The sequence below is a fragment of the Psammomys obesus genome, unplaced genomic scaffold (assembly GCF_907164565.1).
Source record: "Psammomys obesus unplaced genomic scaffold, mPsaObe1.curated_primary_1811, whole genome shotgun sequence".
NCBI classification, from domain to species: Eukaryota; Metazoa; Chordata; class Mammalia; order Rodentia; family Muridae; genus Psammomys; species Psammomys obesus.
Window position 1 is genome coordinate 8228049 of NW_026590767.1, and position 14752 is coordinate 8242800.

The following is a 14752-nucleotide window of genomic DNA, read 5'->3' on the forward strand; positions in this document are numbered from 1 at the left end:
CTATATATATATATATATATGTAAGATATATATATATATATATATATATATATATATATATATATATATCTTACAAAATCAACTCAGATGGATCAAAGACCTTAAACATAAGACTTGAAATTCAGAAGCTTCTAGAAGAAACTCTTCATAGACACAGGTGAAGACTTTCTAAAAGGGACTTCAATAGCTCAGGAAATTACCCTAAGACCAAATGACTTAAGACCAAATGACCAAAGACCCAATGACCAAATGGGATTGCATGGAGTTAAAAAGTTTGCTCAAGGCAAAGGAAATGGCCCACTGAAGAGACAGCCTACAGAATGAAGAAGTCTTCAAACTGCACATCTTAAAAGGATTCATATCTAGAACCTATAAGCAACTCTGAAATTAAACAGATCTGATCAGTAGCCAAGCTAATAGAATAGACAGTTGTCAAAGAAAGAAATACAGATTGCCAGTAAGCATTTTGAAAAAGTGGTCAACACTGTTAGCCACCAGGGAAAGAAATACCAAAGCAACAGTGAGATTCCATTCACTCCAGTCAGGGTGTCTGTCATTAGGGAAAGAAACAAGAAATGCTGGTGAGGATGTGAAGATGGAAGAGAACACTGCTGGTGGAAGTGTAAACTGCTTCAGTCACGTGACCTACTGCCCCAATCCTTGGTATATACCTGAACACACCAAGTGAACACACCACAGAGGTACTTACACAACATGCTCTCTCCATCATCCAGTCACCAAGACATGCAACCAGCCTACAGGTCCATGCACAGACAAATCCCTACAGGCAGTGTGGTTCATAAACACAATGCAATTTCATTCAGCTGTGGAGGATGAAATTAAGATGTTTGCAGGAAAATAAATGGAACCAGAAACTGTTATGTTAAACAAACAAACAAAAACAAAACAGAAAGCTACCTCATGTTCCTTCTCATTTGCAGAATTTATATTTGAATTAACATACACATATGCATTCTGTGAGTGTGACATGAAAGTAGAAGGTGGGAGAAAAACACCAAAGGGAGTAGACAGCAAGAGAGTAGTGGAATATATGTGACATAAACGGAAGAGAATACTTAGAGGAAAGAAGAGGGCCAGCAAGAGGAATAGGGGGTGGAGAGGAGAGGGGAACACAACAGGACAACAAACATTTTATTCATATATATAATCTATATCATATATAGAGAGATAATATATTATATTTATACATAGATGATATATACATACATGCATACATACATGCATTCATACATACATACATACATATCACAATGAGACATAATACACTGTGTGCTCTGAGAAAGATAGTGTGTTTTCATGAAAATAGTATTCATTTTTTTATACATTGATGAAATTTCAGATCTCCCCTTCCTGCCACCATGATACTGGCCCTCGCTTGTTTTAAGCAAATGCTCTGCTACTAACCTACATCCCCAGGCCAGTCCCCTTTCTTATCATGTTGTCTAGTTGGACGCAGGGTCTTGGTAAGTTTCCCAGTTGGCTTTGAGTTTACTCTCATTCTCCTGCTCTGTCCTCTCAGTGAGTTGGAATGACAGGACTGTGCCACTGGGTCAGGAATTTTTTTTATTGTTTTTATAAGAGCTTCACTGAAATAACTCACATGGGATGACACACCCATTTCAGGAATGGGGCTGAATGCTGTGAAGCATGTTCAGTTTTGAAATATCTCCATCAATTAGAAAAGACACTCAGGATCCTTTTGCTAAAACTCTCTGTTCCTTACATTTCCAGGCCAAATAACTGCCAGAATATTTTCTGTCTATGTAGATTTGTCTACTCTGGACATAGCATAGCAATAGAGATATTGGCAAGCATGGTTACTGGCTTATTTCATTTAACATATTCTCATGGTTCTTCTGTGTAATGCCATGTTTTAGCATGTCATTCTTTCCATGGCTGAATAATATCCTACAGTCTAGATATATCTGTCTGTTGGCTGTTGTGTGCATTGCTGCTATGTGCAAGTTTTCAGGCAATCATGTCCTTTTCACTTCTCTTGGGTCTGAACTGGAACTAGAGATACTGAGTCAAAAGTTTGGTTCCGTGCTTTACTGTGTGAGAAGCTATTGGAGTATTTTCCAATGTGGCTGCCCTGTTTACAATCCTACCAGCAGCAGAGGATTCTGACTCATATCCCTGTAACCTTTCTAGTACTGTTGTTGCCTGACTGCTGGCTCTAAGTGGCTCTTCCTAGTTTGACTGGCATTTCCCTACTGGAAGACAGTAACTTTCATATGCTCCTTGGGACTTTGTACAACTTCTCCCAGTTCCATCCCATTGGGCAACGTGCATCTTCTGCCAGCAGCTCGCTGCCTTGACTGATTTTGCTTTGCGGGATGTTTTGAAATGAGAAAAGTGTGTGTTTGTGGGGGGGGGGGTGCTCCACTTTTCCTTCTTGTCCACATTTGTCTTAATTGTTCCCTGTCTGGTGGGAGATTGGGATGGTGGCCCTTAGGATCTGCTCATCCGCTTCCTCAAAGAAACCGTCTGTGATTGTGGAGGGGCCACACTGAGTCTGCAAGTCAGCGTGAGGGTCGCATGGCACCCGTGCTACAGACCCCCCTGTGGTTACAGGACACTTTGAATTTATTTACCTGTATTCAAAACGAAAACACAGGGCTGGAGAGGTGGCTTGGCAATCTGTCTGCTATTGCAGAGGACCTGGGTCGGGTTCCCAGCACCTACAAGGTGACAACCATGTTACATTTCCATGTCATATTCACAGCTACAGTTGTAAATCTGAAACTCCAGTCCCCGGGATTCAATGTCCTTCAGAGGCACCAGGCAAGCACGTGGCAGTAAACAAAACATAGCAGATATGGAATAGAAATAAATAAACAAACCTAACAAAATAAAGTTCATTAAACAGTCAATAAATAAAAGGCAGCACCTTGAAAAGATGTCTTACATACTTCATGGCAGTCCTCTCTCAGGATTTCCTTGTCTCTGTCTTTCTGACAGGTTGTAAGAGCCACTGTGGGGTTCAGGGTCTCGCTTTTATGAGGCATTGCAGCCAGGGTGCACAAACTGAGAGGCGATCAGGAAGGAATGGGCTTTTCATTGGCTACCTAAGAAGAAGAAGAACACTTTTCACTTCTGACACAATGAGGAACATTCTCTAAGATGCAACCCACCTATTTTGTAGAAAAATTGGGAAATTAGAGATATTATCACTTCTTGAGTCTATGGGTAAGATTAAATAGAAATGGGGTTATAAAACATAAACTTCTTATCTGATGCTTAACAAGAAGGAGTTTTGATGTAATTCTGACAAGTATTTTTCAGTGTGTGTGGATATGTTCTTCTGGCCTTCTTTCTAGAAATTTGCAGATTGGTATCATGTTATATTCAAGGTGCTGTATACTTACATAACTTTTTTTTTTGTCATTGGTGTTTATCATTTTGTGAAATAAACCTCAAAACATGACCTTAATAGAACCTATAGTATCCCACTATATGATTATATCAGAACTTAATTACTGATCTTCTTTCCAGCCATTTGGGTACTTTCCAATTTTTAATAAATATGGTGTTCTGAAAGGTTCATGCACTTAAAGTCTTGTCTAATCTTTGATTATTTCCCTGGAATTGATTCCTAGAAATGAAATTAATGAGTCAAAAGGCTATGAGCACTTAGGTCTCTGTACAACATTTCAGAGCTTGTAAGAGTTCTACTGGGAACTCTAGGAGAGCATCCATTTCTCTTCAACCAGCATACACCCATTTTGAAGAGAAGTGGGTTTTTCTGGTTTAATAATGAAAAAAATTAGCTGAGCCTTTAATCCCAGCACTCAGAAGGCAGAGATAGGCAGATTGCTGTGAGTTCTAGGCCAGCCTGGTTTACAAAGTGAGTCCAGGACAGCCAAGGCTACACAGAAAAACCCTGTCTTAAAAAAGCATAATAACAATAATAATAATAATAATAATAATGAAAAAATTAGCCCATCATTTTAATGTATGTATGTGTTTTTATAGCCTTCTCTCTAGAAATTTCCAGGCTAGAATTATGTTTTTATTCAAAGTATTAGACACATACATAATTTTATGTCATTGGTGTTTATCATTTCCTAAAACATATTTAAAAACATGACCTCCATAGCTTAATAGAACCTATAATATTATGTTATATGATTATATCACAATTTAATTACTAATCCTGTTTTTAGCCATTAGGGTGAATACAATATGTCTTTTAAGTGAGGTTGAAGACAGCTTTCTGGGCATTTTTCTTTTTGCCTTAAGAAAACACTTATTGACAGTTACACTCACAATGTATACATCTGTCCAGGTAATAATGTACAGATATGTGAGTGTTTTAAGACTAAAGGTCTACCCCAGACACTCAACAAAGTCCATATCCATTGGTGACTAATAATGGGCAAGATTTTCCTCTTTGCTCAGTTAGGCTTTGAATTGTTTCTACGGTAATTTTCGCCCTGTTTGTTTTTATTCACTTTAAACAACTTCTGGTTCTTCTCGGGAAGTTGGGGGGCTTCCTTTTCTTTAATTTTTTTTTCAATAGCTTCCAATAGCAGGTTTCCTTATGGCATCGTTATCGACACTTGGTGTGGCTTTGCTTTCCATCACCTCTGTCATTCCCATAGGAAGTGATGGGGAAGTTGCCCTCTTAAAAAGGACGCTTCATGAGCCTTACTGACTCACTGTAAAGATTAAGAAGGAGGAGGAGGAGCAGGAGGAGGAGGAGGAGGAGGAGGAGGAGGAGGAGGAGGAGGAGGAGGAGGAGGAGGAGGAGGAGAAAAGCCTTGGTTTTATGTCTTTTCTGTTTCTGGACGCTTCACCTCCTCTCAGGTCATTTGCTCTAATAGTGCCCACGTGTCAGAATGAGCCGGGTTTCGAGCTCAGTCTCTTCTGGGTCTTGCTTGGTGATAACAGAGTGAGCTGCAGTAAGGACTCAGGGTTCAAGATGGGCTGTTGGGTCAGGGAAACACCGGGGCCCCTTGTTGGTATAATGTTCTTTTGAAATGTATACTCCTTACCCTTGTTCATTCAAATGCTGATTTCTCTCCCCCACTCTGGTTTCAATCCAGACATTGCATTGTGATACTTATTCTAAGCATCACCTGTCTCAACTTTGTGTAAACCTGCCACCATTTGTTCTCCAATTTGTCAATTAAAACAACCAGCCACAATGTTGAGCAATGGAGAGAATAGGGTGGGCATCCTGGTTCAGAGTGGGAGGAGAGGAAGGAGTAGGCGGGGAAGAGGAGAGAGGCAGAGAGAGCAGAGGCTGGAGGAGAGGTCTTAGAACAACATGAAGAAATGAAGCAGACATAAGATATCACTGAAAGCAAGTATAATGGGTGAATCTGAATGGAATGAAACTATGCAGGCTTGGAGGTTTAGGATGGAGTAACTATTTCCCAGCATTGTGCACTAGGTTAACTAAACAAATCCTAGTTTCTGCATGGTGATTTGGTTATACAGCTGTTTAGGATTAACTGCAGCTTCACCAAAAGATATACACCATAGTAGATATTAGTGATACTACAACAGCCCCTTAATACCTTTTGTTTCTTGCGCTTTCAATACCTTCAGCTCTGTTGGAACTCATTCAAATGCTACCACCAACACAGTGACTCCCATTTTCCTTTTTTGTTCCACCACCTGCAGCACTAACAGAAGCCGACTTATACTGAGCCCTTTCTGGTTGTGGCTTCCAGGCTAACCCTGTGCTGCCCAGTCCCTCTGGAGAGGTGTCAGGGGGCCTGAACTGTATCTCCCTTCAGCACCTGCATCGGGTGGCCAGCTCTCTTCTGCCTTAGCCCCCATGCACTGCCGATGCTACCAAAGCTCCAGGGAACAGGAGCCTCTAGCCTAAGTTTTGGAAATAAGGATGTGTGACATTGAAGTAAACCCTCCTGAGCCCTCTAGCGTGTGGACAGATCTGCTAGTTTTCCCTTACAGTCTGATCAGATTGCCTGGATGGAATAGAGACCTCCATGATGGGTGGATTGGTTGTGGTCCTTAGGATGTTCAAAATCTATGAGAGTGTGAAAGGCAAAGGATTTGGAGGCCAAAGAGATTGCATTTGGCACCAAGCCTTGGCCCATAGGCAAGTCACCACACCTTGCTTTTTCTCCTTGTTTTGTGCTAGGGATCAAACCTCCAGCTTCCCACACCGGGCATGGAACACAAGCTCACACGGAACACCCTAGATGCACTGAGTGACTCAGAAGATGTTCTACAAACCACTGTACCCCAAACCAGCCATTGGTAGTTTGAAAATGTAGGCTGTCCACTTTAAGGTCAAACCAGACTTAGGGGCCACTGACCCCTGCCAAGGATGACTTACCCTGCCCCGAGGTTATTTAGTGATGGATGGATTCAGAACTGCTTGGTCCCAGTTCTGGTTTGGGGTTTAGTTTATGGGGACTAGGGGAACCATGTGCATGGGGTTCATAGTCCCCTTCTGTTCCGCAAAGGAGCTCCTCTCCTTCCATTTCCCCCAGGGCAGAAATAGGGTATAGAGCCACCGAGGTTGGGAGCTGGTCCACCCGTACTCCCAACCCACATAGGCAACTGGCTTCCTGTGAAACCTGTAGCTCTATGCTGGGACATGACAAATGACCAAAAAATCAATTTGTAATCTGATTGGAGGTTTTTGATTTCCTCTGATGAGTTTAAATTTCATTAAAAGCAACCTTATTCCAACATAAAAAGAATCCTTGAAGGGTAAAACAGGGGATTGTCTCACCCAGCATAAAGCATCTCAACTCTTTTGTGTGATTTATTCATGGCATTAATTGTGAGGGCCAGCCTGCGGTGTCTGCTGGCAGCTGTGTTGTTATCAGGGCCTGGGATCGGCCCAGGCGGGCTCAAAGCACAAGGACTCACATTCAAAACTCGCTCTTCGGCGTATTGACACTTCAGTTATCAACAGCCCTTTTTATCTGCAGGGAGGGTGCTCCAAGCTCTTGGAGCCAGAATAAGCTAAGAATCAACGCTGTGCCTCTCTGAATTCTCCTAATTGTATGTATTCTCTGAGAAAATGATCATCATGGCCTCTTGTCTTGATGAGAAATTGACATTTTCTGAGGACTTCTTTGGGTGCTCCGAACAGGGGAGATAAGGCCCGGAGTTGTTTTAAAGCAGAGCGGCCTTTCTTTCCTTTCAGGGGCCTCTTTATTGCTCTCGTTGACCCACTTGATGAGTATGGATTTCATGAGGTCTTTTTCAGCATTTGAACTATAAAAGGTTCAGCACGACACCACCCCTTATAGACAAAAGATAACCTTGCCCTTTGAATATATCGATTCTTTATTAACTAGGCTGTTTAATGCAATGAAATGAGGCATTAGATTGAAGCCCATTTCAAGTGCTTTGAATAATCTTTAAAAGCTTGAAAGACCTTAAAGGGAGGCCTGACAATACTCAGGATTCTTTTTTTTTTTTTTTTGAGAGAGAGAGAGAGAGAGAGAGAGAGAGAGAATTGGTTCTTGCTTCTGGTTTGAAACCCAAGCATTTGAACTTCTCTCTGCCCAAGTCAACCTGGCACACTGGTTCCAAAGCCCTGAGCAGAGAGTTCCTGGGCTCTGAGGGAGGAGGTGGCCTTTGGGAAACATGTTTCCTGACCCCAGTAACTTGGGAAAGCTGGAAGTGGCTTTGTGCCATAGGAAACTCTTCCTTTACTGTCTCTTTAAGGCCAGCCGCAAAGGATCTGCAGTGACAGGAGGAAAAGGTATTCACAAGTTTCTTTATGTTTTGAATAATTGTTTCCTGTTTTGCTCAGCAGAACAAGTAATTAAGATGACATTTGTGAGTACTAATTTAGATCACACTTATGTGAATGTGTGGCAGAACTGCAAGCCAAAACATGTAAAGCCTGCCTTTCATTGAGGAGAGACAGTGTTGAGTGAAACAGAGTGGGGAAAGGAAGACTTGCAGGGGCTGTGCAAATTAGAACCTGTGCTCATGGCTGACCTCACTGGAGTCCCAGCCTTGATCTCCACCTACGTGCAGCCACCAGCGGCCAGTGCAAACCACCTTTGTGCCACAGTGACACAGATCGGTACCCGCATACTTTCTACCAACCCATCAGCCTGTCTCCCATGTACTCTAAAAGGATTCTGCCCATAGCTCACAACCCTAATGGGCTCCCCTGACCTGGTTCTCCCCAAGAGGGCCGGGGGGGGGGATGCAGATAGTAGGGACAAGTGAATGTTGGGGCAACCAGAGCAGGTACTGTCCAGTCATCCAAGTCAGCTCATTACCAAGCCTCCCCACAACGTCAGGACCACTTACAGGACACTCCAGTGCTGCTGTGACCCAGGTGGCTGTGAAAGAAACAGTTCAGGCCTGAGTGTGGACATTGAGCATTCTGATGGGACCTGTGGCATCACCGCCACCTCAGGAACTAATGCTTACTGGGGGTTGAAAACTCTGCAAGGTTCTTTGAAATTATTTGGATCTCGGTGAGCCCCAACTCCGGAGCCCAGGATGTGGAAATGAAACCCCCAATTCATTTGTCAGCCATTTTAATAGTCAAAACAGATAAAATTACCAAAAGTGAAATTCACAGACAAGAAATACTTTAATTAAATATTGTGTAAAATGAACATTTTATACAGTTAAATATCTGAAAAAATGTACAGATAAAACAATCTTATTGTAGGGTCTCTGACAGCAAAATCTACCATTTAGTGAAGCTCTCAGTTTTTGACACAATGAAGCAATGAGGGCATGGACTAGTCCATCTAAAACACAAACCGGTGTGGGCATGAGGGTACTTGCTAATGTGCACGTGAGTTCTTTTTTTTTTTTTTTTAGGTCAAACCCTTACTTACACAAAATAAATTGAGGCAATTTAGTTCCAAAGTGACTTCTCAGGCTGTTCATGTAGCTAAGCCCTGTCAGGAGTCACAAAGCCAGAGCGCGACCCACTGACCACTGGGGGACATTCTGTTTCTTTTATTGAGTCCCCTGAATGAACACTTTCCAAGCTATACATTGTTTTCTTTGTATGTGTGTGCCTATTTTTTTTAATTCCCTCCATTTTGTTTTAAATATGACTTCTGCTGCTGTTTGCAAAGCATGTGCTGTCTGCAAGAGCAATGAGTGTGAAGGAAAAAGAAAAATAATAAGAATCCTGACTCTTGGTCTGACAGTGGGTTTGGCACTAGCAGGCACAGGGTCTGAAGGAGGTCTTTCCAGTTTAAAAAAGGACAGACAGTGCTGTTGGATCTGACCACAAAAAGGTCCTGTTTAAAATCAAAACTTACAAATCAGCAGTGTCCCCTCCCCCTGACACCTCTCTAACTTCAAGGTGAGCTGAGAGGTCAGAAAGCAGCAGACAGACCCAAGAAGGAGTGACTGATGGACCGGAGGTTTGTGCTTTTGGTGTGTGTGTGTGTGTGTGTGTGTGTGTGTGTGTGTGTGTGTGTGTTCATCATCAGTCTTCAGATAGTAACAATTGTGGTGTAAGCCTGTGATAAAATAGCACAGAAGTTCTTCAAAGAAGTCCACTTTTAAGGCATCGGAGAAGTTAATGTGGCAAACATTTGTAATTAAAACATCGGAAGTAAATTTTATTTTAAACTTTAGGCCTCTGAATTTTTCCAGTAAACACAGTTCAGCTATGTGGCAAAGTCATAGGTGGCAGCTAAAATGACTTTTTTTTTTTTTTACATTCTACAAAAAACAAATAAAAAATAAAAAATAAAATAAGGACACAGCCCCAGACGGTGTGGCCCCTTCATGGCCGCTCCACATGCACAGAATCTACAAGGATTTGTCACGGCCGCTGACACCGTTTGCTTTTGACTATACAACAAACTTTTCTTTTCAAAAGTATTTGTTCAGATAACTTAAAAATAATATAAAAATAAACAATGAATTTGACTTTTCCTCAACATAAAAAAAAAAAGAGATGGAAAGTCTAAACAATATAGCAAATGGTTTAGGTACAAATGAAATGTAAGGACATTGGTTCATTTCAACAAAACAGATCAAAGAGACATTTCTTGGTGCCTGCTCTTTCCCTGTGTTACAACACCGGGCAGGATCAAACACCAATACAGACGTGAAAAAAGAAGGCGGGGAAAGCAATGTACAAAATTTCAAAGATAAATACAATATTTATAATTGATATGTTACAAAATAAAGTCCCTTAGCAACTGCAAGTGTTAATGGGAAAGGAAGTGTCGCATGAAAGAGCATTTTATCCCCTATAAGACACATAAGGAATAAAACTCGTTTTTCTAAATATTTTAAGTGGATCTGAAAAAAATTCAAGACAAGTGTATAAATATTTAGCTACAACTTTGGCAAAATCACAAAAGTCTACAATTTTATAACCACATACAAAACACATCGGGGAAGAAGGGTCTAGAAGTCAAAAGGACAATTTCAGGTACAAGAAACATAGACCTCACAGTAGCCTAAGAATGCAATAGGTTTACAGTGCGCGAAAGTTGAAAAAATGTTGCCGATCGCACTTGCTTTAACAGGAAGCTCTAGGTGGGAGAATATTGGAACCAACAGACAGTAGCATTATTTTTTTTCTCTGTCAGTGTGCTTGTTGAAGGCAAGAGATTCGATATCAAAGTTACAATTTCTAACTACAATAAGTTACAAAGTTTCATTTCATTAAGATGAAGTTAAGCAATGATAAACCCTCCCCCCTCCCTGCCACCCCAAATTCACCTAGTCATATCCTCCTCTGTTCCAGTTAATGGCTCATACCTCCTTGGCCCCCTTTTTTCACCACAAAAAAATATTTCACATTATAGAGATACACAACCATTGTGAATCTAAATATGAGTACAGAAAAATGTTCCGAGGCTTTCTTCCTCAGTGTGGCATGGGCATCAAAATGGTGCATATTCACGAAGCTTCTCCCCACACAGATAGCACGCACTAGACAGCCAAGACGGAATCAGAAACTTTATACAAAATAGGCGTCGCTTTGTTTTCCTTAATCTTCAGGACTGAGAAATGTGAAAATATGAGAAAAGTTCAGTCAATAAAATGGAATTGTTCATGAAGGAATAGGCTTGTTCGCGTGTTGATTCTTAACAGTTTAAATAAAATCTTTAAATGTCTTTTGAAGCATTCAACTGTTGCTGATTTTTAGTTTTGAAGACATTGTTTCCATCAGCATGTCTTAACACACTACACGTGTCCCCTGAAGTCCGTCCTTGGATGCTGGGTGCTGTGAAGGTAAACAGAGTCCCTCACATGGGCGGGACTACCAGCCCAGACATAGCTGCAAAAGAGAGGGAGACAGCGTTAATGCCGACCACCCCACACGCGCACCCTCACGGGGGCCCGGCTTGCTCCTCCTGTGCTGGGAACCACAGGGAAGCCAGACTCGCTCAACTCTTTGCTATAGCCAGCTTTGCTCGCGGCAGTGGTGTGTTGGGAAGTCTACTTCTTGGGGTGAGGGCACAGTGGTGGCATGATTCCTGCAGGCCTTTCTGGCGCTGCAGCCCTCTGTAAAGGCCTTCTCTGCAAGAGGGAACACGGGCTTCTGCTCCGCCTATGTCTCCACATTTCGTTCAGGGCAACGGGGAGCCCACTCTCTGGAAAGTCAGGAACCAGCCTGGCTGTGGCTCGAAGGCCTTGCTTTTCCTAAGTGGAATGGAGACTTGCCTCAGTTTCCCCCTCTGCCTTTGGGCCCAGGCTCTGACCTCCTCCTAGCAGCTCTGTAGCGTAAGGGTGAGTCAGGCTCTCAGATCAAAGCCACACGCGGCCCAGCTGCTCTGGAATCTCAAGGCCATGGAGTGGTGGAGGCACTACGCCACCTCGGGTGCTGTTTTCTCTTCACAGAGTAAGAGAAGCTTGGCACTGAAGCGCCAAGCGCAGCCAGCTCCAGAGTGAACTCCCGGTCCGAATGTAATTTAAAATCTTTTAACTCTGGTGTTGTTTAATTTTTGTCAGAATGACTGTTCTCATTAATTTATGTATAACATATTAATACATTTGTTCATGTAGTGATGTGAGCTTCAATTTCTCAGTCCATTAATTTCAACGATATTAATTTATCTCCGACTCACCGTTACAACTTTATGGTTTGGCAGGCCCCTGTGTACACACTGCTTATGTGGTGCCACCTAGTCGGCCTCGATGCTGGGGCATGTCCACAGACACCTGCCCTCACTGCCTGCCTGCTAAGCAGTGCTGGCCTGGTGCCCAAGGACAGCTCTGAGGCCGGCTGGTGGCGCCCAGGGCCTGGGCATCCCGTCAGCACTGACAGGTGTTGTGAAGACAATGAGTTCAAATCATTGATACCTTTCCAGTTCCTTTTTTGAGCATTAGTTCATCAAAGTGGAATATACCACCGACTTCACAAAAGGGCCAGTTTGTCTTCTCCACGGTTGCGTCCTCGGCACCCAGCAGAGAGCCTGGCACATAGTAGGCACTCAGTAAATACTGGTTGAATGGGTTCATGTGTTTAAAGGAGAATGGGTTTGACTTTCACCCAGTGGAGCACATACCCAAGGAGGTGTCTGCAAGAGGCCAGAATCATGGCCACTTACTTCAAGTAAGCATGGCCCCGTGTGTCACAGGGAGTCACATGTGAGCCCGAGGGCCTAGGGGCACCCATATGGCTTCACCACCACATTCATCATAGGCCACATGCAGCGCGAGCTGCCCTCAGTGCTGGGAAGGGTGCCTGGTGCCTGCTCCACATGGCCCCAGCTGTGGACAGCTGTGTCCAAGTGGTACTTTTCATGCCCTCGGGCCAACCCTTCCCCCTCTGAACTGCGAGAGACCACTTACTCCCAACTACAAACAGCCTTGCCACCCGGTAACGGCACACAGATTGCCTTGGGTCGGGATGCTCAGCCCTTTCCAAGAGAGAGAGCAAAGCCATGTAGACTCACTGTCTTGAAGGTTGTAAATAAAGGCTCTGCCTCATGGCAAAGGGGAGCAGGCACAGTCTGGGATGGGCTTGCTACAGCACAGGGACCTGCCATTCATTTCTGAGACTGTTTCCGACACCCCTTTAATAAGGAAGCTGCAAGCTAGGCACTAAGGGCAGGATGCCCTGCATGGAGAAGGGCCAGACCTGGGTACCCAGCTGAAGGGGGCTCTGCTCTTGCTGTAGTCTTGTTTCTTCCTCAAGAGAGGCTCCACCCCTTGGGGCATGGAAGTGCTACTTCAAGGTCAATAGTTAGGAAGGATGGGCTGGACAAAGCCTAGAGGTAGAATCGCAGACGTTGGGGATGGAGGACCAGGCCTTTCTTTATGTAGCCGTGGGGCAGGGAGGAGGATGCAGACCAGTGAGACACATGCAATGCCACAGGCGTGCGAGGGATTTGGGAAGGGGCCACGGGGCCTGGGCACCCACCCTCGCTGCCCTCACCTTGCAGTCCGTTCCCATTGGCGCTGGTGCAGGAAGGAGGAGGCGAGGCTTGGGGCCGGACCACGGGCGCAAAAGCGCTCTTCTGTTTCACTGCGGAGATGACATTGGCAGGTGAGAATGAGAAAATGCCGTGTGTGCTGCTACAGTTTGAAGGGAGGGTGACCGAAGAGGCTGCCATGGTGGGGCTGGACGGCACTACTGCAACAAAGCAAACACGGTCAGCACGCGCGGGCTGTGGCGCAGCACCACAGCGAGAGCTCTGAGGGCCTCGCCTCGCACGGGGAGGGGCCACAAAACAAGACACGACATGCTTCGGCTCGGCCACTCTGGATAACAGGCAAACGCTTTTGGGGGCGGGGACCGGGTTTTCTCTTCCAATTGAGCAGCCCCGTGTGGTTTAGATTTTATTTTTGGTGGCCAAGGAGATGGCATTGTCGGGGGAGGGCTGCATCGGGTCAATTTGTAGTTGTCGTTTGGATGCCCAGCCTCTGGGGCCACCCTTCCTTTTATCCAGTAGCTCACATCACAGAACATCCAAGCAATACACACACTCGACTTTGTAGTGAATATGAATCTGCGTGATGACGTGTGACAAAAACAGACACTTACTGCCGTAGGGAGAGTTAGCGGAGGAGCCATTAAGAAATCCAGGCGAGCCAGGGACCCCTAGATTGGCCATGGCGCCACTTCCATATCCATTCATGCTAGTGCTGACTGTGTTGTAATTGGACTGCTGGGGAGTACTGCTGGGGACGTAGCCTCGCGGGGACACGCTGCTTGTATTGCGACTGTAGCCGACTGTTAAAATCCCCCCCCGGCCAAAAATAACATTATTATCAGTGACAGACACTTGGGGGGGGGGGAGTTTCCCCGAGAATCTATATCATATATTCAACATTTTTATTTGACTTTATGCTTCCTCTCGCCCTCGTGATTCTAGCCAGCTCGGATAATCGTATCACGCCAACCCTACCACTGGTGAGACCTGTTCCGTCGATGTTGGCTTCAACGACCAGCCGAGGCATGCTTTGATCTAACCTTCAGCTGTTTCCACATACTGCTTTAGGAGCAATTATCAACAGCTTGGATTCCTGACCGGTTACCCCACTCTCTCTGAACTTTCAGCCTCAACAGACCTTCAAATGCCATGGCTGACAAAGAGAGCTTGTTTGTGGCCATAACTTCCCTGAAAAGACTGTTTGGGGCGGGGGGGGGGGGGGGTCTTCATTTTCACAGCTGCTGTCTCTGTGAGCAGGGTCGGGATGGACGCCATAGCTCCTCGCCCGCTGCAGAGTGTGGATAGCTGGGAGCGAGGCCAGTGGTACAGTGGGGTGGCTCTGACGTGGCTGCCTGAGTCGTTTTCATGGAGGACGTGAACTAAACTGGGCTCAAAGAACCAGCTCA

General features: G+C 44.4%; 1 protein-coding gene across 4 annotated transcripts in view; it reads right to left on the reverse strand.

The window, feature by feature from the left end:
- Positions 1-9385: 9385 nt before the first annotated feature.
- Positions 9386-14752, reverse strand: part of Ebf3 (EBF transcription factor 3) — a 117465-nt gene continuing 112098 nt past the window's right edge. Inside the window, exons 14-17 of one of the 4 annotated variants that reach the window (XM_055608834.1) lie at positions 13958-14146; positions 13349-13438; positions 12271-12383; positions 9386-11245 (exon numbers count right to left, since the gene is read on the reverse strand). In XM_055608834.1, the coding sequence (XP_055464809.1) occupies positions 11228-11245; positions 12271-12383; positions 13349-13438; positions 13958-14146 (410 nt within the window). In that variant the 3' untranslated portion in view covers positions 9386-11227. Of the gene's footprint in view, positions 11246-12270; positions 12384-13348; positions 13547-13957; positions 14147-14752 lie in introns of all 4 variants that reach the window. The other 3 variants (XM_055608832.1, XM_055608835.1, XM_055608833.1) reach the window with 3 other exon arrangements.